Source organism: Achroia grisella, unplaced genomic scaffold, assembly GCF_030625045.1.
Source record: "Achroia grisella isolate CSIRO2021 unplaced genomic scaffold, CSIRO_AGI_Agris_v1 utg782, whole genome shotgun sequence".
NCBI classification, from domain to species: domain Eukaryota; kingdom Metazoa; phylum Arthropoda; class Insecta; order Lepidoptera; family Pyralidae; genus Achroia; species Achroia grisella.
The window spans coordinates 3456724-3483089 of record NW_026713022.1 but is presented as its reverse complement, the minus strand read 5'-3'; the positions used below and the strand labels follow the sequence as shown (position 1 = coordinate 3483089).

The 26366-nt window shown below is 33.4% G+C and overlaps 1 protein-coding gene across 3 annotated transcripts in view; it reads right to left on the bottom strand.

Moving 5' to 3' along the window:
* The window catches only part of LOC131851270 (espin), a 120152-nt gene that overhangs the window by 21394 nt on the left and 72392 nt on the right, over nucleotides 1-26366 (bottom strand). For 2 of the 3 annotated variants that reach the window (XM_059201747.1, XM_059201746.1), the window contains exons 3-11: nucleotides 16165-16348; nucleotides 13967-14149; nucleotides 9581-9685; nucleotides 8871-9105; nucleotides 5127-5297; nucleotides 4566-4704; nucleotides 3325-3411; nucleotides 2443-2545; nucleotides 1736-1964 (exon numbers count right to left, since the gene is read on the bottom strand). In XM_059201747.1, coding sequence (XP_059057730.1) covers nucleotides 1736-1964; nucleotides 2443-2545; nucleotides 3325-3411; nucleotides 4566-4704; nucleotides 5127-5297; nucleotides 8871-9105; nucleotides 9581-9685; nucleotides 13967-14149; nucleotides 16165-16348 — 1436 coding nt within the window. Of the gene's footprint in view, nucleotides 1-1735; nucleotides 1965-2442; nucleotides 2546-3324; nucleotides 3412-4565; nucleotides 4705-5126; nucleotides 5298-8870; nucleotides 9106-9580; nucleotides 9686-13966; nucleotides 14150-16164; nucleotides 16349-19869; nucleotides 20526-26366 lie in introns of those variants that run through there. The other variant, XM_059201748.1, reaches the window with a different exon arrangement.

Sequence of the window (26366 nt, the reverse complement as noted above, 5' to 3'; positions counted from 1 at the left end):
AAAACGCAGTGAAGTGCTCTTATAAGTAAAAGTTCAATACAAATATATTTAAATAAATGACATTTTTAAATAATGTACAAGAAGGTTTTATAAAAACATGTCTACGTAATTATATATATTATATAAAAAGCTATATGTTCCATGATTATACTATTTATGAACTCCCGATATTTCGACAGCACATCAATACTAATATGAAAGCGTGTAGGTTTTGTAATTACAAAAAACCCATTGGAGAAACACTGCTACACCAAATACAAGACACGGCTAGTAAACCCAATGTGCTGGCCAACCAACTGTTAATCTCTGACAACATAGGTAGACTTAAAAGCCATAGGTTACAGTAACCCGGTGATTAATCAGGACCTCCTAAAGACACGACGATTCTGCTGGGAATCACACTCTACCCGCGACGTAACATTTACCACATCTGTTCATAATTTTCGACTGATTGCAGGATAGACACAAAAAAAACCCATAATATAAGCTCTGCTTAAATTGGACAAGATACCGCTGTGTGAATTGTCCAAGGTTATTATTATTGAAACTGTGCTCCTACTTGAAAAGTGAGTGTATTGAATCTTAGAGCTCAAGAATTTCATTGCATCTATAGTTACTTCGTTTGAAATTCCAATCAAAATTAAAAATCATCATCTTCATTATGAAGATTTTATTTTGTAATTTAACTGCCTTATCCTTCAACCGAAAAGCAGTTTTAAAGCAAGTTGCTTAGTGACCGAAATATGTGAAACAGAGTTACCCACCCACTGCCAAGACTTAATACAAATAATAGTATTTATTAATTTCTTTTAAGTAATTTTAGTACATATGTAAATATAACTACATTAGTTTTTATTAGCAACTTCATATACTCGACTAAGAGGCGTTGTGATGGAGTGGTTGGGATTTAGAAATAACCAATCTCTTTCTCCGTGTGAAAAATTGAATGTGCAAAATTTTTAATAAATAAAAGATTTCAAATATATACCATTAAATAAAATTAACGTCTTCCAGGCTGAAATGATGATAATGACGAATTAAAATAAATAACAAAGAAACTCATTTTTAAATTAAACAATATTGAAAATAGTTTGTTTAGCATAGTATAGTATTATGTAAAAAGTAAATTCATACATTGTCTTAATGTATTTTTTTATTATATATCTATGTTTGCTGCTAAAAATATTAATTAACTAGCTGACACTGCGACTTCTTATCTGTGTTATTTGATATAAGTTCATAAATAAGTTTTGCAAACCAATTGCAATTTTGACGTGCGCTATATTTGAAGTGCAACTCATTGCAAAACATTAGTGAAAACTACACCGATTTAATTTTAGTCTGCCTGTCAGTCAGTTCGTTTGTTTGTTGATAGGACTTTTACTCGCAGATAGCAAATAATATAGGTAGTAAATTAGGCTACTCTTATTTAAGAAATTTTATTCATTTTAATAAAAATACAACGTTGATATCAGCAAAGGAAGCCGCTAGTAACAGCTAGTCCAAATCATTCTATGTACTAGTATGTACTTTTGAGTGAAAAATATTTTAAATTTGAAGCAGTCATTATATATACGCACATTTAGGAAAAAAGACGGGATTTCATTTACCATCTACCCGCTGCGCTGCTTCAATCAACTCGTGATCATGGCGCTTGAAACACTGCCGATATATCGGGAACTCAATAAAAATAAATAAACCGTGGTAAGATGCCATGATTTTTTCATATACTTACCAAGTCGTCCCTTTAGTTCCGAAGGTCTCAGCGCCGGTTCTTCTAGAACTTTCGGTGGTGGTGCCGGTGGTGCTGGCGGGGCTGGTAGCGGCGGAGGCGGAGGAGGTGCCTCGTCTCCTGAACTTCCACCTGAGGATACCCCTGAAGAAGCAGAGGCGGCTTGCACCACAACAGCCTCATCGGAAATGGACGCGCGGCGACTGCCTGCCGCTGAGGAGATACGGCTGGCCTGTTGGCAGTAATTATAGATTAGCTTGGAATATTATACCATACCATATAGATGTAAACGATTTGTAAGTTTTGATAATGTTGAATATGATATAAGTAATCTTGTAGTTTATCTACATCAATTATTATTATTTGTCCATCATCAGCACCCATAGTTGACTCCGTGGATATTTCTTACCGTGGATCTCACTTACTTCGGTCGCTCAGCAGCTTGTTTTGTAAGCTTGCTTTGCTTTGCTGTATTTCGGTTGTTAGACGTAGATAAGGCAGTGAAATTACAGCATAAGAGGCATGACATTTTAATCCTCTGAAATAGCAACGCATGATGACACATTATAATGGGAGGTCCGTACTGCTAATCATGTATATAGTCGACGATCACCACTTAAAATCCGGTGATGCTTGTTTGCTTTTCCCATTGCATGATACAAAAAAGTTTTTTTGGAAAAATGTAGACAGAAAGGCGAGTAGGTACTTACGAAGTTTTGTGCTTTGTGAGTAAGCGCTGCTAGTTTGGTAGCTATAGACGATTTGTTTTGGTTTTCTGTCATAGGAGACACTTCTTCGTAAGCTTTATTTGATCTGCAACAAAAGGTATAACTTAATAATCAATAACACAGAAGCGGTAGTAGTAGTGCAGATTGAAAGGAATAACATAAATACCAATATATGAAATATTTTGAAAAAGACGATATTTTTACACGTTTAATAAAATGGCTTAACATAATACCATGGTTTATACTATCCTGTACATAATACCTTGGTCAATAGCTTGTTTATACTGAAAATTGTGAACAAGCTACTGCATTGGTCACTAGATAATTCAAAGTGAGTAAAAAATATAAGGAATCGTCTAACATATTAAATTACAGATAAAAATCAAGCATATTCAGACGGAAGAAAACATCTAACGAATTATTTTGTAGCACAAAATAGATGGAAGAACAAACAATTTGAATGAAATGCAAGCATCTAACAAATCGAAAAACTAAAGAAAAGCAGGAATCTAACAAACTACTTTGAAGAAAGAGAAAATCGATAAAAGATATAAACAGTTCTAAGAAAGGGAAGCATTTAATAAAAAGAATAAACAGTGTAAAGAAATGTAAGCATCTGGCAATTTATTTTGTAAGAAAAAATAATCTATATTAATAATAGCTGAAAAAATGGAAGCATCTAACAAAATTTTGTAAGATGAAAGAAATCCGTGAATACTATAAAGAATTAAATTATTTGGCAACCTATTTCATAAGAAGAAGAAGCAATGGAAATAATAAAAGAATGGAAACAATTAACAAATAGTTTCGTAAAAAGAAGGAATACTACGGAAGCATTAGGCAGTGAATGCTGGTAATTCTCACATTTCGATATTCTCTTTGGTGGAGTAGTCGACAACTAAGGCTGCGCTTCCTGGCCGGCTGTGACTGCCAGAGTCACGGGAGCTACTCCTGTCACCAAACAGTTATGACCAGGTATAACTTACGGACATACAACAAAGATATACCAAATGATGCGGATAAAATGACACATAATAACAGTCTTTACACGTACGCTGTTTCACGCGTAAATTGGCTTTCACGCAGGAAAGAAGGAACATGTAAAGAGAACGAGATAGATTGCGCGCGCCGCCAACTCACTCATTTCCGTGTCCTTCCATCATGCGCCCGCCTTTTTACAATAATAAATTATGATTGCAAAATGGCAGACACCTAACTAAGACGACAATAATTATAGAGTTATTGATAATTTCTAAATCTTAAACGTGTCTGGATAATAAAATCTGTGGAATAAAAAACATCATTTTAAAAGAAAGTGAAATGACATAAAATATTCGCACAATCACGCGCGAAAAAGTGAACACAAAAAACAGTTAAAATCAATCACTCACGATTGCCGGCGGTGGCTTTTCCGGGATAAAACGCTCCTAATCGCACGTTAAAAAACGTTTGGTGTAAAGGCAGTTAATAGGTACAAGAGGTAGATTCGATTGACATTAAACTAAAAAATGTTATTAGATTTTTTCTTCGAAAAGTTATTTTATTATTTAAACAGTTCTTAGAATTGTCATAGGTAGACTATAAAAATGATTCAGATAGGTTCCTCTATTTCACCCGCTAAGTAGCTTGCTTTGTAAGCTACAAGAGGCATAACATTTTTGTCCTCTGGAATGCCAACGCGTGAAAAATTAAAATTTTCCGCATTATCCTATCATTCCACTGAAACATAAATCACAAAGCAAGCTGCTTAGCGGCTGAAATAGGTGTGACAGAGGTACTGTGGATTGGTGGCTGGCAATATGAACTGATAAACCCATTGCTAACAATACCAAATCAGGTTGACCTTCATGTGGTCCTGGAAACCATCATTATAAATTCCTCGTGAATTTGCGATGATGGGCTAACTGACCTGAATTCATACTCATCTAGTCATTCTCCACTGGTGTCTAACCAGTGTATACCTTTAGCACAGGCGGGTGCACCATTCCATAATCATCCATTAAAATAGCGTACTAAGTAAAGAATCGGAACAGATAAAATAAATCACGACGCTCGTTTCACTATATAAAACGCTACAGATAAAGAAATAAATTAGTGAGACTTGCCTTCTTCTGGCGTGTTCATCCCTCGATAAGTATATATCCTCATAATGATGATCACGCCTCGTTGCCTCCGCACCACTGTCACTGTCCGACTGCTCGGGTACTGTTGTCGCCTCTGTAGACCCATGCACTTCGGCTTTCACTGCACAATAATTTTATTTATTTATTTACTTTTAAGGTATGTAGGTATATGTCTTTCTTTATAATTTATAATTCTATCGGTATTTGGAAACCATCGTGATAAGTTTCTACTGAATTTGTCACGATGGGCTAACTGATCTGACCTCATATTCATCTTATCATTCTCCACTAGTGCCGATGCCAATATTTTTAATTGATGATAATGGAATAGTTCCCATTATCATCAATTAAAAATATCTATAACCTACACTCAACGGTATCTGGTACGTTTCTATCAATAAACCTACTAGTAAAAAAAACTATTGTCAGGTGCTTAGACTTGTAGCACTGTGACCTACATAAATCTATTGTGCTCACCCTTTTTCAGAGTTCTCTACCTAGATCCGTCAGGGACAAGAATTGAAGTTTATTCTTATAACCTACCAGTAACAGTGGGTGCCTCCTGTCCCTCAGCCGGGACCCTGGGTCCAGGTGAGCGGGTGTGGAAGAGGTCCCTGACGCGTTGGTATAATGCGGCTGGTGCACCAGAGTTGGTGTTGTTATGCAGGAACCAGCCGCCAGGATTCCCTGAGTCTGCATCCGATGCTGAGCACGCTGTGAACAGTTGTCTCAGTTGAAACTAGAGAATATTTTGTCGCATCTCTATTTTATTTACGGAATAGTAATTATGAAGTAAAGAAAAAATACAATAAGTAATTAGGCAATTAGGAATGGTAAAGTGTATCAAATAAGTATAAGCTCAACATATTATGTGACAAGATGCCATGGCTCTGGTCTTCTCCAAGGTATATTTAAAAATCTATTCTATTCCATGTATACATATAGAATAGAATAGAGTGGACAAATCATACGGCGTCATCTAGAGCCTAACAAAGTATATAATGTTATAGGAGCATATAACATTATAAATAGCGTTGTTTTTGTAAATACATAGAAAGTCTTAAATTTAGACAAACAGTACTTTTGTTCGTGGAGGAATCAAACCCACAGCCATGGGAAGATGAGGCGGTAAATGTATATGTATCTGTGTATTATTGCCTATTTTAAATATTACTTATAATAATATTCTGATTAATATAGTTAAAGTTATTAACTACATAGCAATTTTATTGTGTTTTATATCGTATAACGTTTTTTTTCTCTTCTGAAGAAAATGATGTGCTATATAAAGTAAAGGTACTATAGATACTTAAACTAAAATTAAACTCAATACGATTTGACGAAAATACTGTAATAAGTTCCACCCTACAGAATGTATTATATAAAATATTCGTATCACGAAATACTAATCTACTTGCGCCGATATATACAAATACTAATATATGTATAACTAAAATACTTTGTATGCGTTTGTTATCACCAGTAGACTTGTCATAAAATATTAAATTCGAATACTTTTGTTTTGCCAAAACAAATTCTAGGAAACGTTTAAATAATGTAGCTGTCTGACGAAGTAATAAAATTATAAAAATATAACTTTTTATTATAATCGAATAGCCCAATAAAAGTCATATTTTTTCCGTCACGTTAAACAATTATTATTTTTTATTTATTTATAACTAATACATAAAATCAATTGAGGGATTATTTAATAATAATAATATATTTTTTCCATGAGGACAACTTAAATTTTACTACACAATCACATTAATTATAACTAATCTAATTCAATTATTATAACTTCACACATTAACGGCTTAAACAGTAATCGTGAAATTTGCCATATATGTAGGTAGCGTTTGGGGAAGAGAAGGGCTTAATGTAATATTTAATTTGGTACATCACGTTCACAGACAAGAAGTCGCGGCCGACATCTAGTTGCCTATAATCCTAAAAAAATTTTTACTAGATTTTCGCACTTCGTGAAAAATCTCGCACCTATAAAACCAATTTAACGTTACCATAATAATTTCATATAAAAAAAATATTTTATTAACAAACGCACCATAATATTTGTATTTCATATATTTATCCAATGTCCACGCTTCATATATACGTCTTTTGCTAACGACATTCATTTTTTTATGAAATTTCCATCAGAGACCGTCTGACCACGACCACTACTCGCGACAACAGGAAACTAACTGACCAATGGAGTGCGACCTGTATTACCCAAAGCTGCGCTTGCGCTTCCTGAAATCATTTCCGTTGTAGGACCACCATACATTATGGAAATCGAAGGAATTGCAACTATATATAATTTAATCAGATTAGAAATTCAAATTACAAATTAATTTGATGAGAAAAATTTAATGTTTAAAAAGTTATTTGTTACTATTGAGTTTCCTATGTTTCGGGAGAGTTACAACCACCATGATCACGTGTAAATTCAGTTTTAATAATCCTTATTAATATTATAAACGCGAAAGTAACTGTCTTGCTTTCAGGCCAAAATTACTGAACAGTTTGAATGAAATTTGGTACATACGATCTGACAGCTGCCATTTACCATTAGAGGATGGTAAATGCCAATCGCAGCCCATTATTATATTTTGTAATATAGTGTGACTATAATCAATTATATCGATTATTTATATTACAAATTAATGTAATTGAAATCTAAAAGAAAATCTCAATTATTATACCAATTGTTGGATTGAGTACCCAAAGTCCCAAAAGGCTGAAGCGATAAATGTCTTTCTATTAATTTATTAAGTAATAATATTATTGTAATTAATATAATAACTTCTAATAGGAAATAATTGACTGTGTTCTTCAAGCGTGTTAATAATTTTATTCAATATTTTTATAAATCGACAATAAACTATAATTCTCTAATTACCATAATTATTTCACTCGAGCTGCCGCGTTTAACACGTTATGAAGCCGTTGTTTGTTGCATGTTTATACTAATTATAATTTATTATTATAAAATACTAGCCGTCTATATATAATATTAACCCATCCTGGCTTCGCACGGATGCATTACAAATATCTCGACTTGTTCTATACTATAACACGCATGTATTATATATATAAACTATTCTCTTGAATTTCGTAATTACATTCTTATGTATAATATGTATGTATTTACGAAAAAAAATATCTATGTATTTCTATCATTTGTCTAGTACCCATGACACAAGCTTTAGCTAGCTTCACTTGGGTCTAGATGGCGCTGTGTGAATTGTCCTAAGATTATTAGGTATTGTTATTATTATACATCGGCAGAGTAGGCCAAATGCACTATTCCACTATCTATTAAAAATACTATATGTATACGCGAAACTTTATGAGTCATATTGTCCCGCATTTACTATAAAGTGGTGTCACAGTATATTTGACGCGGTTGGCTTCATACACTATTAGATACGCTCGATTCTTCACGCCTCCAGCCATTGTATCACAACCAATATAAGAATACGTAATCGTATTAGTTTTACATGATTAAACAAACTAGGTACTTTATCATGTGGTAATTGTACCAATAATGTTCCTTGCCTGCAACATATTATATTGGTGATAGATCATAATATATTTTAATAATTATGTTTTGTCTCTTTCTATTCCTATTAAATGCAAACGCAAGTGCTACAGCACTTTTTATTATATATATATATATATATATATATATATATATATATATATATATATATATATTTTAAATTTTATATAAGATGCGCAAAATCGGGATGGAGACAATTATTTATCTCATCACATTATTCTTAAAGTATACTAGACTAGCAAACCGCCCCGGCTTCATACGGGTGCCATTATTATAAGGAGGATATAAAATAGACTATACTTACACTTGTTAATAAAGTACATTTTTTCTTTCTGAATATACATTACATAAGTCAAAAAATTTCTTTTTATTACAAATACAAAAACAAGTCTTTCTCTTTATAATATCAATTTTGATTAGATAAAAAAATAAAAGCTTTTAATGTTTATTAACGCAATTACTGTGTTATTTTCTCAGACAGCTAGTAGTGAGTTTTATATCACTAAGCCTACTAATATATTACTACAAACGTATATAATACGATAAAGATTCCCACAGAACACGATTGTTAGATTCGATACCTTGGTACCGCCGTCTTTGAAGATAGGTAGCGTAGCAAATAAATTCGCCAATCGGAACGTCAGTCGCATTCGGACAACCTGACAACTAACCGAGTGTATATTACCAGCCTAATAGGAAGAAAATATATGTATATAATTCACCTGAACTCTCTTCCCCAGAGGAGCTGTTGTGGGTAGCAGAAGTGGATGTGGCTCTTTGCATTGGGTTCACATATAACCCATCCGCTGGGCCCGAGCGATTTGAGCCGATCGATCCTATGGTAGACGGCAGGGATCCCCGGCGCTCCTTTACAGAACTACGGTGCTCCTTCTCCGGGGCATGGAGGTAGAATGGAGAATGGCTGCCGTTAGCATTGATGCAGTTTGGTAGTGCGCACTGAAATGACAAATATTATTAGTTCAGTAATATTACAAATATGTAGGAAATACAATAAAAAATAAGATGAATGAATGAAAAATCTGGTGTAGTTCACATTTTAAATCACATTTAATGACTATCATAACGCATCAATTACCATATTTCAGCAATCTAGGACATTACCTGTCTGTACACTAAAGTTTTTTTCAAATCCGTGCATTAGTTAGTAGTTTTTGCTTGAAATGGACTAAGACTAAACTGTGCTTATTATCTCTATTTCAAATTATATAGTTCATCTTTCGAACTACTTCTCCTGGCTTATACAATCTCACCGTCAAAAACAAGGGTGAGTGAACTTCAAACCTGCAGTAGGATTTAAGGAGCAGCGGAAGCTAAACACCTGCCTAAAGAAAAGTCTTTCCATTCCTACATTATGTAATCTAGGACGTACATATTAAGTCGCTTTTATAGTAGATAATATACATATACTTACTCTCGCTTCGCCTTGTGTACATGCGCAGGAATGGATAGCTTTATACGACGCGAGCTGCTTACTATCTGCTCCGGCAGCGCCGGCAGCCACCAACACGTTCAGGCACTGGGAACAACAAAACATTTCATCTATTAACACTTTCATTATTGAGCGAATTCCTAAAAAGCGGCGGAATTGCTAACTCGTACGATATGAACCCATAATTATTCTAGTATGTAAGGATAAGGACGGCTCGTACTTACGTAGTGAAATTACAGTATAGTACGTGTAGTATACTGTAATTTTAGGGCCATATTTTGTCCTTCCACCAAAATGATTGCTATCGGGTGCCGTAAGTAAGGACTCACAATTATAATAACATATAAATGCACACTTCTGATAAAAACCAGACGACTTGTGCCATCGTCGCCATTGAATTATATATATAATTTCACTGCCATATCTCAACCTTTAACCGAAGCGCATCTTGCAAAGTAAATTGCTTTGCGGCTAAAATAGGTGTGACTGAAATACCCACGTTGACAATTTTAAAGTCTAGATCTATTTAAAACATAAACGATTTCTAAATGACAAATTTGATTTAAAATATTCTCGTAAGTTATTCCAGAAAAATCTAAATATTCTTACACTTTGTACGCCAAACAATTACAATTTCCGTTGTTATTGTTCCAACCTTATTAGGCGAATATTCTGTCTGTACATAAATAGCGTAAAAATTTGCACATGGTATTGACCTCACCGTGTCTAATTCCTACACGTTCAACAATATATTGAAATGATTATTCAATAGAATAATACAAAGGTCATCAGACGTGCATCCTGTAATTCTAGGAGAGGGGGAATTGTTAGTAATCGGTATTATTGAGCTCATTGTCAAGTCGACCTCCACACGCATACGTTTAGAAGCCATCGTGAATTTCTGGTGAATACCCTTATAGTGTAGATTTTTTTCTAAAAATATGCTTTGTCATTTCTGCAGACACTCTCATAGACTTTCTAAGTTAAGAAAATAACAGGAACTAATGGCTCAAATGCCAACAATCTACATATAATAATAATAATAATATTGAACGATTAACACACCGCCATCTAGTCCCACGGTAAGCATAACTTGACCCATAACTAGATAAGCGATATAAAGACTTAGATTTTTTTTTTGTAAATATATACATAATATACATAGAAAACATCCAGACCGATACAAACACTCAAGAATACAAATGTTTGTACCGTGCGAGGAATCGAACCCGCGACCACCGGAAGAAAAGCGGTGTGCTATACAGTTAGACCACCGCGGCCGTCATCATATAACCTGTGAGGTTCTCCCCCTTCCGCCGCCGCTTCTCCCCCTCTATTATATATTGTTTTATTTTTCAAAAAGTTCATTGCATGATAATTGTTATCAATAATCCATTCATGAAGTTTCTTCGTTACGTAGTATAAAACAAAGTCGCTATCGCTGTCCTTCCGTCCCTATGTATGCTTAAATCTTTAAAACTACGCAACGGATTTGGAAGCGATTTTTTTTAATAGATAGAGTGATTCAAGAGGATGGTTTATATGTATAATACATGTACACCCGGGCTAAGCCAGGGCGAGTAGATAGTTTTTACATAAATTACAGTTCACTGTTTTCATATCATTAGGAATTTAATTGTACATTCTTACGTACATACATAAACAAGTTTTGTCATATTTATATGAATTTAGAAGGTCGCTAAGTATTAACCTTGCTTTCCTCATTCTTATTGCTATATTTATTTAATACAACAATTCAATTATATCATATTATATTAATTATATTATATTATTCGACACGAAGTCGACTACCGCAACAGATACGAAATAAATATATATAAATCCACTTGCATCTTCAAATGTAGTAATGATGTTTGGTTTCTAAAACAATTTCATAAGTAAACATATCTCTATTATTTATATAGACATTCTATAAAGATTTCTCATCCACTAATTTACCACAGCTGTAATCAGCAATCACAGTGGCTGTATTATATTCTGTATTTTATAATCTGTCGCAATTAACGATGAAACAGCAATTGTTTTGTTAGATATGAAGAAATTATGTTATTTATTTTACTTCACGTGTAATTATTGTTAACTGGGTTTTGTCCGCGACTTCATATCATAAGCACTTCATTATAAAATAGTATATGTATGTCTAAATTAACGAAGATTCGATATCGTAAGGTAAATTTGTGTAATACATACATAAAAATATGTAGAAACAAAATAATATAAATACAAATTTGAGAATCTTATTCCGTTTTATGTCGGTTCGATATCTGTATATGTAAAAAAAACTTCAAATATCGTCAAATGGTTTTCTCAAAAATATAATTAAGGTACGCTTTCTGATAAAATTACTCACACGTCAAATATTAAAAATTGACAAATTTCGTTAACTATCTTACAAATTATAATGCATAAGCCAAGAATATCACGAATTTTATTGTTAATATATAAGAAGTTTCAGTTCATAATTTCATAAAAATCTGTTCAGTAGTTTTTACATAGAAGAGTAACAAATATCCATACATACTCAGAAACTTTCGCGTTTATAGTATTTTAGTAATTTTAGTAAGATATTATTGCTAAACGAGCTGACTGCCATCTAATGGTAAGTCGGTAGACTTTAAAAGCTAAATATTTAAAGTGGATTTTCCAAAATGTCTGATTTTCTCTAATATTCGTACTATGTATGTGATATATGAACGTTTACGTCGGTACAATTACGTTATCATGTGACACCCGCGATCCACTTATGCGTTCTCACACTTTGCCATTCCGAGGGACTTCGGTGTGATGATGTTACCCTGTAATTTCTCATTGTTCAATCGAACACATCTTACAAAGCAGGATGTTTGACAGCTGATATAGGCGAGACAAAAGTACTCACGCAAACTTACACAAAGTCCACCTCGGCGAAACATTTACTAAACTAAATTACACTGATACTCATACACAGTTTATTAGGCTGTAATAGTTTTGGTTTGGTAAAATAACTTAACATGAAATAGTTATTTCATATGTATAAACGTTAATCTACTTATGGGGACCGGTTTGTTCGGGTTACTGCCACTGAATAGTCTATTTCCTTTTGACAAAATTGCAATAATTAATGCTGGTATTCACTCTATTCTTAATTTTAATTTGAAAATGTATCTGTATTTTTGCAAATCAAATCAAATTATTCATGTAGGACATTTTAGCCGCTTATGAACGTCAAGTTTTTGTCTATTAATTCAATAGAGTAAGTACTCGCAAGAAACTCAACAATTTTTTTTTTGTAAACATGCACAAGTTCTTTTGAAAAGAATAAGAGCCGAATTCCTTGCCAGTTCTTCTTGGCTCGAAAGCACTACGAACTGACGGTAGCTTTGACATATCATAAGAATCCGTAATAGATCTACATGAATAAATATTGATTATTTCGATTAATTGAATCCCTATATCCCTTGGTCACGGCTTCACGTGCGAATGGCTGGACCGATTTTGCTAATTCTTTTTTTTTGTTGTAAGTCGCACGGAATAGTAGAAAAGTTAATTGCGTATTCATTATTCATAGGTAAGACAAGACAACGTATGTCGGATTAGCTAGTTATTAATAAATTCATCGGCAACATTATTGTCATCTCATGTACAATTTTAAATTCAAATTACATGAAAGACAACAGACTGTGACATAGTGAAAACTGATACTTTCCAAACGTGAGCATTACTCTATTGTCTATGCCCGCGATTACACCTGACCATAGACACGGTAGAAAGCGATACCGTGTAATTACACCTTCAACAAGGAATACACGCCATTGTTACAATTATGTATTGTAAGTGGAATGTTTACTAGACGCTTGTGATAACAAGGTTAATTTACAAATTTCCATAAGAATTCCATTTCATCCCTATGATAAGGATTTTTATCTAACTGACTATCTGGGGGGAAAGGGGATTGTTAGTAATGTGGACTGATGATCTTATTGCTAGCAATGTACCACGTCAGGTCGACCTCCACGCGGTTCCCCCTGGAAATGGTTGGTGAATTTGTCACGATGGACTAACTGATCTGACCTCATGCTCATCTTATCATCTTCCACTGGTGCCGATAACGCAAGCGGATGCACCATTCCATTATCATGCATAAAAGAATTGTACACCGCTTTACTTCCAACGGTCGCGGAATCGATTCCTCGCACGATAGCAACATTTGAATTTATGAGTGTGATTGTTTGTAGTAAACTAGTGTACGGCCCAACTGATGATTAAAGTTTACCGTACCCTATGAAAGCCGGAAAAGTCAGGTGAGTCACTAGCGCGTTGCCGGCCTTTGTAAAACCTTAATACTTTATGTTACTATGGTGGTCCTACCTCCAAGTGATGATTTTCAGCGGCATCATTAATGGGACTCTTGCCGTGCCTGTCGAGATGTAGCCTGGCACCATGCCTCAACAGCCAGCGTACGGTGCTCAGATGGCCTCTGGATGCGGCGAAGTGGAGAGGAGTAGCACCATCTCCGTCCCTCGCATTTGGATCCACGTTTCGTTCCACGATCTAGAATAAGATAGGTATATACACTACAACTTTCGTCGTTGCGTTAACGCGGTAGAGGGAGTCACACACATCCGCAGAACGAAGTCATTCAATCGAGAGATGTTGAAGCTAGCACATCTCCCAATAGTTCGTCATTTATAATAATTATTATTATATGTTAATATTAGTCAGGAATAATCCTACTTTAAATTTAATTAGAATTCATTACATATTTACATTATGTCATTTAGCAGTGTGAATAATACTAGTGATAAGGAATAAATCTATTATTCTGTGTTATTGTGTTTTAAACGTGTAAAAATGTATATATTTTCAAGAGCAAATTAATTATATTGAAAACGCTGATACATTTTTAACCGACTTATCCGAATACATGTTACGTGATATAATTTAGTCTTTCAGTAAAAAAAAAAGCTAAAATATCGACTAATGCTAAGAAATCTCCTGACGATTATTATATTCCAATACCGAAAACCCACCCCTTAACACTTAAGCACCTGACTGATACTTATTTTTTTAGGTTGAACCTGCAATCATCGGCAGTAAGGAATTACTGCCGATGATTGCAGGTTCAATTCCCGTACAATACGTACATTTGTACATGTATAATATGTAAATTATTTTATTAAAAAAACTTCATAAATTGTTAAGTGCTTAAGTTGTAAAGGATTTATTTTACCTAAAAAAATAAGTATCAGTCAGGTTACTATTTAAACTTGCGCTATTATAACGTTACCTGTTCTATACCTACTTTCATTTAGTGTCAGACGATTAATGTTAAACCACCGGTTTGTGGTAACACTAAGAACACTTTAAAACTAACTCAATGATGCGGTGAAAACCTTTTTAAAGACTGGTAACAGTATATTGGCCTGTTTCAAAAAATCTAAGCAAGTTTTAAATAAACATCCATACAACTACAGAAATAACATCCAAAGCAAGTTTTAAATAAACATCCATACAACTAGAGAAATAACATCCAAAATAAGCTGTGTTTATGAGAAAATGTCAAAAAACGGGTCACTTTAAATAGATAATATCTAAATAAAAAACTTATATATTATCAAGAATTCACGACCAATCAGAGGCATTGTAAACTGCAGTTGTTGTTGTGAATGCAACACTTGATATTCACACATATCGCTCGGTATATTTGAATCCTTGGCAAAGGGCGAGCCATCATCTCTCAATAATGGTTAGTTACTAGTGTTTCCATCCGTAGTGTCAATCAATGAAACAATTAAATTAAAATTGAAATTCACATCGGCCCGTTTCGAACTCGAGACTTTTATGTATGTATATTTATATAAACACTACACTCTTAGTATAAAACTTATATTTTATAATTCAAACTATCTATTTAGATTTACATTTAACCCCTGGTATCTTCAGATTATATTATAAACATAATTAATATAAATGTTAACATTCCTAATTCTCACTAAAATCAATAAAATAATGTAGTTATAGAAATAATAGTCTTTATTTAAAAAAATTATATAAGCATTTTTAAATAATCTTTTTTTATTCGAAAAGCAGACACATAACTAGAAGAACAGGGGGCTCTTTTAAATAAATATTGTTCAGTATTGCATATTAATATTTTCATAAGTTATTTTACACTAAGTTAAAATGTAAATGTAATTTTTAACTTATTTGTCGCTGGAAGAAACCAGTATCTGTTGTACAGGTTCGGCCTAGTTTAGATTCTAGTGATGGTTCTTTGAAATTTATGCTGCGTATAGAATAAGAATGAAATAGTTTGGGGGGATGAAAAAAAAAAATATTATTAGCCATGCCATACGTAAATGTTTCCAGAAGTTTTTTCTATTTTTTTATTTTTTATTATTATATGTCTTAAACTTAATTCTAATTTTAACTATTAACGAACGGGTTTCATTTTTTTTCTGTTCTTGAGTAGATGATTTGAATTTAAAACTGGAAAACACGATTCGCGTGCATACAAACTTCCAAATATCAAGGTTGACACAACCAACTCAACTTCTATCACTTACCATCCATTTGACGCAATCCAAGCATCCGGTCTGCGCGGCGGCGTGTATTGGCAGCATACCGTCCCTCGCCCTCGCGTCCAGGCGTCCACCGGCCTCCAACACGAGGTACTTGAGTACAGCGAGGTGGCCCTCCTGGGCGGCGAGGTAAACCGGCGTGACGTCATTGTCCATCGCTGTGTTCGCACTGCAAAAGAACAGCATATTTAATATGAAGGAAATCTATCTGAAATTACAGGATAAGAGATATGGCATCTTAGACCTCTGGAATAGCAACGCATGAGGGGTATTATGGGCGTTACATGATACCGTGATATCCGAGGTGCTGTTTATGTTCATGTTCATAGCAAAGTTACCTTATTTGCTATTCCCATAACAAAATAATAAAAAACATAACTTGATGATGTTTGACAAATATAAAGTATTTTGTAACTTGTAAAGTAAAAATTGAACTTGTAAAGTAAGACTGTCTTTTTGCTTTCGTGACCGTATTTGGCAAGATACCAGTATCGAATTTATATCAATTCAAATACAAAAAAAACGGTTCTAGAACGGCAGTAATTTGTTTCAACATGGTTAACGATATTTGACAGATGCGATGTGTTCTTTAACCCTTTCAGTTATCGAGAGCTTTGTTTGTCCATAGATCAATTTTGTCAAAACACCTACAACTAAAATCAATTGGATGGATAATATGCGTTGAGAGAAATAAATACCATTATTTACCATAAAATTATTCAAATTAAGTTCCGATTAACCATATTATTGATGATACCGAAATCCCGTCACAGAGATCTCCTCTCACTCTCGGAGGACCAAAACGCCTAATCCCTGACTCCTCATGACTAAAAACCCCAAGTATTAATTCGCTAGCTTCGGAGCCGGGGTAGTAATCAACCACTGCACCAGCAACACTCTTAGGATTATGGAATCGGACATATCAGTAGATCTGACTTGAGAGACATAATTGTGACGAAATTATCAGTCAATGTACAGTTAACGTTAATTCATTACCTATAGAATATCTCTTATTACTCATACCTCATCATTCATTCACACAATGCTATCTTTTCACATCCATAATGCGCTATTTCTTACAATTTCGAGACGCCATTGTCGTCGCTCTCACGAGATACTATCTGACATTTGGTAATTGTTGCAAAACAGTATAATTGCATTAGGTTTTAATGATATTAATAAAGTTATATCATTTTACATAACACTGTATTCACACCATCAATATTTGCATATAATGATACACAATTCTACATACTCGTAGTATTTCTTACGTCTGTATTATCTGTAAATCAGGTAAACAATCCGCACACATTTTGTATACTGGTTGTACCCGCGGTTTCGCCCGTATAAAATTTATTGCCAATATGTTAGGATTTTTAAAATATATTATTGCACAGTTTAATCAAAATCCATTTAGTAGTTAAATAGCATAAAGGGTAACAAACATCCATCTATACTCATAAACTTTCGCGTTTATAATATTAATAAGATATATCCCTGGACAATTAACATAGTGCCATCTAATCCTAAGCTTGTAATCCATTTTGTAAATACATACTTAATATATAATAGATATAAAACACCCAGACCGATACATAGTAATTATACACATAATAAAAATGTGGAGGAGAGGAATCGAACCTGCGACCATCGGAATTAAGGTGGTGTGCTAAACCGGGAATTATGGGAAGCTTGTTAACAAACGTTAACTGTTTGATACACCTTTTCTGAATACACAAAAACATTTTTTTTTTTGCTAGTTTCATCTATACCTATTTGTCATACTTGACCAATTTTCTTTGGAATTGCTCTCTCGTATAAACTAATTAAAGATATCGAGTTTTTACTTGAAAATGACTAGCACTTTTATAATCTATTATTATATAGAAAGTAATAAGTCTAGACGTTCATACAATCCTGGCTACGTAATCTTGAACTTAAAAGCCTGCGACTAGATAACAAAATTGTATGAAACGCGATCATAGCTAAACGTCATTATGCATTGCTCTGGTATTATAAAATCTATGCCCAACCCACTCATGTATCTATAGAAAGTCTCACATTTCACTTTTATCTCGCGCCGGTTTCACTGCAGGGTCGTGGGTTCATAACTTTGAATGCATTACGTGTTTCATACAAGCTGTACGTACTAATCTTCTAATAATATAAGTAATGTTATGTTATTCAACACAATTATGTCAGAATAGTTGCGTAATCGCTTAATGTACGGTGAAAATGCGATTTTGCAGAGTGATTTTAGTTTTCTTTTTATTAATGCGAGGTGATCTGCTTATTTCATAGTGGGCTTGAATTTAATCACACCATTTTTAATAATTAGATTGTCATACAAACTGGCAACGCTTTATTTGTTCTACCAAATATACAACGGACTGTGTTCTGAAGAATTGCTCGACATGATGCCTATGGCTACCTTTTATCATTCGTACCGCTGACCATCGACAGGGAATTCATCGGCACACGCTAGAACCTAAGTAGTCTCGGACAATGCGATTTCAAAAGAGCTTCCGCCCGTACTTACACTTAAACCGTGAATTAACTACTTCCTTATACTATGTTCTAGAATTCTAGAAACTACAACAAGGGGTGGAGTGCAAACGGCACTCCAAACCCGCGAAAGGACATACAGAGCGGCTGAAGGTCACCTCCTACCTGAAGGATTGACTTCAGTAGGAGGGCACTGGTAGGAGTTTCGAATCTCGGCTCAGGCCGCCGTAATTTTGATCCCGCTCAGTCATACTGGGAAAAGATCGGAGACGGCGGAACTCCTAACCCTGATAAAAACCTATTTTACGCAAATGAATCAGTACAAAGTGTACCTCGGCACGTATCTTTCCTTCAATTAGAGACTAAAACAGCCACTTTATATTGTGATTATATTTAGCACTCGGCCGCATAAATTAGAATATAAAGTTACCTGAATATTGATACGAATTATAAAACATGTAATTAATTAAATTTTTATTCTAATTTATATTTGATTTAAATAAAAAAGGTCGTTTAGGTGTTATCAATTTATAATCAGATCTACATCGAAACAATTTTACAGTTCTGTTTATAATATTATTAATAGATTTGTATATCATTTTTTAAAAGTCTTATTTTGTAGCTCTCGTTTAGAATGTCATTTTTGAACTTTGCATTGAAAGTATATTTCTAAAATTATTCTTTGGTATTTCTTAAATAATTGTAAAGAAATCTTCCACTTTCATGTTTTATTTGTTAATACTTGTATAATATATTACATGTTCAAAAATATCATTAAATTAATAGTGCCTTAAATTGATTTAAAAATTTAAGGCACTATTAATTTAATGATAATTTTAATAATTCGCTCTAACCTCTCGAAACATGGTCCTCTCGGACCTGGGGGTATCTCAGATATTTTAGATCACTGTAGGGCCACCACATTACTATAATATTAAAGTAATTCAAGTATTAAGGTATTAAGTGTACTCCAGGTGGATAAGAAACTTGGGTTCTCACTAAGCTACTACTAGCTAGTTTTAATCCTTCTAGAAACCATCATCCTTAATTCTAACTGATCGAACTTCATGCTCGTCCTATCATCCTTCACTGATCAGCAATGCCGATGGTTGCATCGGCATTGCTGATCAGTGAAGGATGATTCCATATTCATAAATTATAAAAATACAATATTAAGAGCTTTACCGTTCTCTTCCTGCGTATGTGCCAGCTTTTATCTTTTGACATTTTTTATTCTTCTTATTCTTCTTTCTGAAGAATTTACTCGCTACCCGACCCTGCGGCGGGTGAATATTATTTTGTGTCATCGCTAATTTTTGTTTTTTTTATATAACCACTTAAATAATTTTTATATATGAACTAAACTACATATTAAATACTGTCACTTCTGAAATATATTCATTTAATTTTTTTTATCATTATACACATATATACATAAGAACGAATTCATGTTTTCACTTTCAACCGCCACAAAGTCAGCAAGTTTGTAGTATTAGGAAAAGTGTTTTACTAATAAATTCATCCATCGACAAACAAAAAAAGGTAAACTGAAATGAAACTGCAATAAATCATCTCTGATCACACACTGATAAGTTCAAATATCCAATAATCCAAACAATAGCACACAAACAAATGTTGATCACACATGCGACATAGCAAACGAAAGTTGTTTGCATGCGCGCACCGCTCACGAACCACCAAGTATCACTGTTGAGCTTACGATGTATCTACGTGAAAATACACAGCGAAAGTGCTCTTTGTCTGTCCATACGTTTTCCCATAACTATAGACTATTAGATTATTGAGTGAGTCGATCGCAGTTTATTGATCTGCCGTTTCGTGAGAGATATTGAGAAAACTATTGAACAGGTTTGCCATAAAAAGATTTAATTTATGTTTTCATTGTTTTTATAGTATTATAGATGTATCTATATATAAAGCCTTTTCTAATGCCGCAACTGGCCTTTACAGCGCCATCGGACGATAGGGGGCGAGTGCAAATGGCACTTCAAATCCGCGGAAGAACTTATGGAGCGGCTGAAGGTGAACAATGGCCTGACAGATACGAATTTAGTTACGTAATTTAGTTATAATTAACGAGGCACCCCTAGAGGTTCGAATCTCGGCTCAGACCGTCGTAATATGGATCGCCGTTTGAACTGAACGGGGGATCGATCGAAGCTGTTTATCAGCTTCAACTATATTAAACCTGTTCTTCTTATTTCTGCGACTGGATAGCCGAAGCAAATTACAGAATGCATTGGAGCAAATTTGAGGAGACCTTTACTCATACATAGGTCCTTAGTAAAAAAATAAGGAATTAAATAAGGCTATAATATATATAAAGTTGGGTTTGTTTGTTTGTATAAATGCTATTTAGGTATATTTTGCTTAATTTCGCTACCATTAGCATGTGTGACCATCACAAATATTCAGTGCATTCATTCATAAACATGAGCAACGTTACTAGAAGCGTCACGACCTTGTCTATTAGTTATGAAACTCCGCTCGTATTAATCTACTACAACCTTTCTATTCCGTAGCGAAATAATTGATGAAGATTCTACACTATTTAACTTTAATCAAATTCTAAATTAGAAATTTACATTTAGGACAATAAATACAATTTACTAGACTTTCTATAAAGTCATCTACCTCACCCTTGGTTTACACACTTCAACCAGGCGCAAAGGAGTTTCTTTGTAAATTGCATGTCGGTTATCCAACCTTAATTTAACCTTGCACTACCGCATTTCATCGGATGGTGAAGTTAAGTAGACTAAACTAGCATCATCTTAGTGCTCCCGAATGGCAGCAAAAAAAATGTACTACGGAAATCATATGATCATGTTAAATTTTTCAACGTGTTTCTATTTCTATTCCATATATAACGAAACGAGAATGAAAAGAAAAGGGTTGAAATAACATTTATGAAGAGTAATAAATAATTATTTAAGATCTTTTCTTATATTTTTTTCTTTTATTATTTCTATTTTTTACATATATAAAAAGAACGCGGGCGGGCGAAATTATGCGATGCGGTGGGTAAGCGTGGGATGTTGCTATTTTTTTTTAAATCGAAGTCACGAATCTATCTGTTTATACATAAAGCTATATGAATTATTCATTCGTTTTGTTGTTCCTAATTTAGAATTTGAATACAAGTTTTTATTTTTATCTAACCGATATTATAATCATATGAAAGTTTGTATAAATTTTGGTGTTAAGGATGTGAAATTATAATCTATTATAAAAAGAATATTAAATCGATTATTGCATCCTTAGTTGTTCATCATGTAAACAGACTGAAATAAAAATTAAACCATAAACACAAATACTACCTACAAAAGCCATAATACCATCACCATACGCAGCCTCACACTGCTTCTCATCTTGAAGAAACTCTACCTAGGTTGGAAACTAGATGACAACGCTACTGACTTTTACAAGTCAGTATCATTACTTAGTATAAAACAAAATCGCTGTCGCTGTCTGTCCGTCCCTATGTATGCTTAAATCTTTAAATCTATACATGTACACCCGGGCAAAGCCAGGGCGAGTAGCGAGTAAATTATAAATCAATCTTTACAAGTTTCAAAAGAAAGTTATTTTTAAACGATGTATAACACATTATGCACAAACTAAATTTTAACGTTAATCTTTACCATTATAGCTATTTATAGTTTATGCATTACATTAATTCATTAGTATTATATTATATTTGCCTCTAGCACACAGTAGAACGTGCTTTCGCCCAAACGTGTGGAGTTTTGTAGAAAAAACGTAAGACCGATCGGCTAAGAGCACTTGGCGTTCCTATAACATTGAAAGTATTAAAAAATTACATCACTTAAAAGTATTAGAAACTGATGAAATGAAAAATATGAACATTCCAATAGCGTAAGCAATTTGCCAATTCACGTAATTAAAAAAACCACTGCCTGTATAGAGCCAATATATAAAAAAACCTATAATTAAATAATAGAACATATCTAAACAAAAAACTATGAAAAGTAAAATCTTTGACATAATAATTTTCATTAGAAGATTATATAGTTAGAACTTGGTCCCAATTATAAACGATGAGCGTATTGTATTATGTTACTCAATTGATTTAAATATTACGTATTTCTAATTTTATTAAAATTAACGTAATTTTGAATAATATTTCGTTGAAAAGTACGATTTTAATATTATTGTCCTACGTCCTACTTTGTTTTAACTTTGTTGACATTTAATATTTAAAAATGTTATAACATTTATTCTCAATTACCTTATTATTTATTAATCATAATAAATTTTGACGAATAGTTAGTATATTAGGTATTAAATAATATTAGATTTAATACCTACTCTATATAGTTAGTAGTTAGTATACCTAATATATCCGTAAAGACTAATTAACAGGAACCACTTTAAAAATTAAATTACCTTATCATTTTCTATTATAAACGAATTAAAAATAAAAACTGTTTTATTTATTCGTCAATGTGTAATAACTGTTTATTTAATAAATTAAAATTAATGTGCATTATTTATTGAAAAAACTATTTGTTATCGTATATTTAATAGATTATTTTAAAAGAAATAGGTGTCTGAAGTAAAAAATTCGTATATATAATACTTTAATTATTTCAAATGAAACAGGCTTTAAAGTAAAAAAATAAACGGTTTTTAATTATTTTACAGTTTAATTTATTTTTACACAGTTTAATTACAGTTTAATTATAATTTTACAATATTGTACGATAATATTTTCCAAAGATTCCGCCATACGTCGATAACTTGCGACACACATACTCTACACACGCCATGACGCCATAACATGACATAGCCGTTTCGTATGGTACAAACACTTTCGCTCTTTTGATAAACCACTCTGCGCATAGTAGGAACTAAAGAAGGCGTCTCTTAAGAAATTTCAATGAATATTAAGTAGATATATGAATAGGAAAATCAAAATTATACATAGAGGTGTGGTATTACTATAATATGTGCTTATCAAAAATAACATAAGATTTCTTAAGGGTCGGCATCACGCACGTGTCTTCTCAACTGGTATACTCGGGTAATAAATTACTAGAAATGACAGAAACATTCGTTTTCTATTCTATATTCGGCCGAATATGACATACTGTACTCCCGAATATGAAATCTATAAATAGGTATATATAAAATTGGAGTGTCTGTTTGTAATATTGAAATAACCGTTCTTTATTACACGCACATATATATAAACACGATACATACACCAAAATAATATTCTTTACAATTTTTGTCTGTCTGTTCCAACTAATCTCTGAAATGGCTAGACCGATTTTGACGGGACTTTTATTGGCAGGCAGCTGATGTAATAAGGAGTAACTTCTTTTATTTTAGAAAAATAAAGTTAAAATGCACGCGGACGAAGTCCCGGGTGCAGCTAGTCATAAATAAAAATGCATAACTCCTATTTTTTTAATGCCTATAAAACCAAATCGTATATTTCGTTAATGATTTTTATGTGTGATAATAGAATTGTGCATCCGCCTTCGTTAACGGTTTACGATGGCGGGGAACTAGTGGTAGATGATAAGATGAACATGAGGTTAGGTCAGTTAGTCCATCGTGACAAATTCACCAGGTATTTATCACGATGATTTCCATGGGGAAGCGCGTGGAGGTCAACTTGATAGCAATGGGGTTATTAATCCTCATTACTAACACTCTCTTTCCCCCTCTTTAATGAGTAGATTTGACATATCATAAGAGTCTGTAATAGACCTACATGAATATTTTGACCAAGAAGACCAAGGTTTTAACCAGTTTTGATAATGAACTACGATACGACTGGTCCACCAACTCAAAGTTGCTCAACGAACATAATAGTTATATTAGTAACGAAGTAATTCGCCAATAAAAGAACTAACTGATACTGTTAGGTATATATTTATTTGGTTCAGTATTGATTATTTTTATAATATAGATATAGATAGTCCAACAGTACAAAATGAATATTTTGAATTTTGAAGTTTTGATAATGAACTATACTGTAACAACATAATAGTTATATTAGTCAATAAAAGAACTAACTGATACTGTTAGGTATATATTTATTTGGTTCAGTATTGATTATTTTTTAAAAGAACAGTACAAAATGACTAATGTACCAGGCGTTCATATGCTAATGTACCAGGCGTTCATATGCTACGCTAACTGTTTACCTCCTCCTCGCCTCTGACTACCGCATTTAGGGTAATAGTCGAGACGGTATATTACTAGTATTGTGGTATAATTTATTAAACGTAGAAATACACGCAGAAGGCTGAAACCTACCCATCCAAGAACTAAAAAGCCTATATGCAGTGGTAATATTTTCGTATTTCATTCTCTGTTTTTATACAATACTACTTATACATAAGTTATACCCACGACTTTCCCAGATCTGGAAGTCTTAATTAAATAACATAAATATAGCCTATGTCAGTCTCTACCTGAAATAATAAATGTATGCTGAACTTCAAGACAACCAGTCGAGCAATTAATGGTAACAAGCGAAGTCAACTCTGTAGATAAAAAAACATTCCTAAATACTCTGACTTTATTTCTTTATCATTTTATCATAATAGCAAGCAAAGATATTACGCAAAACGGTATGTGTTTCGACAGAAATAATAATCGCGATATTTGTAGTTATGTGGTTAATTTGTATGCAGTCGAAGTGGGACCGAGAGGTATAATACAATCTTCTAAAAGACTTGGCCTTTCTAGAACTACAGTGGGTCTTATGTGTATCTAAAGCTGCACCAGATTTGCATGGGCAGGGAGAGAAACACGAGTGATGAAGGTGAGTTTTAACGTACGTTGGTAAAGGGGCCCCTTAAACCTACACCAGTGTCACAAGTCCCAGGAACAGCTCAGTGTTTCCCTCTCTACCACACGATGGACCCGGCACCCGCACCGTGAATCAATTGAATGCTGAGTTTTTGTAAATAGAAAAAGAAAACATTCACACGTGTCAATTTGAACCGCTGTCGACACCTACTGCTTTGTTTACATTAGAAAACAATAGCAATCAAGGTCACCAACATCGATTAACAAATTAATATGTCGATGTAGAGAAATCTGGAAAACAATCTCCACTTTTTCCGCTATCATTTTCCCAGCATTTCTACAACAGATGGCGCTCTCAATAAAAACCTAACCGATTGTTAAATAATGGGGAATAAACACAAAAAGTATAACAATGCGATTATAAAATGAAATATTAAATAGTTTGGATGACCTCAAGTTATGTTGATTTCAAGATTAAATTATATTTTACAGAATATCTTTATACAAAAACACACATTCCGCAAATTCAATAAAATAAACAACGTCAATTATCCTTTTTCATTTTAAGCACAACTTACTAGTATAAAAATAGGGTTAAAATAGTTTCTAATATCCGTGAATATTTTTAGTTTATCCATTATGTTTAAAGAGTAATCAATCATCTTTCTTGGTATGGGCATGTAATGTGTAGGAATGAAGAGAACATCTTAAAGAAAGTTTTACATATGAATTTGGATAAGGGCAGAGGAAGGACGACAAAGACATGTATGGAGTGTGTGAAAGATGATTTGGCAAGAAAGGGGGTGAATAACGAGGTGACTGGGAACAGGGCTGAATGAAAGTGAAAAACATATTAGGCGAACCCCAAA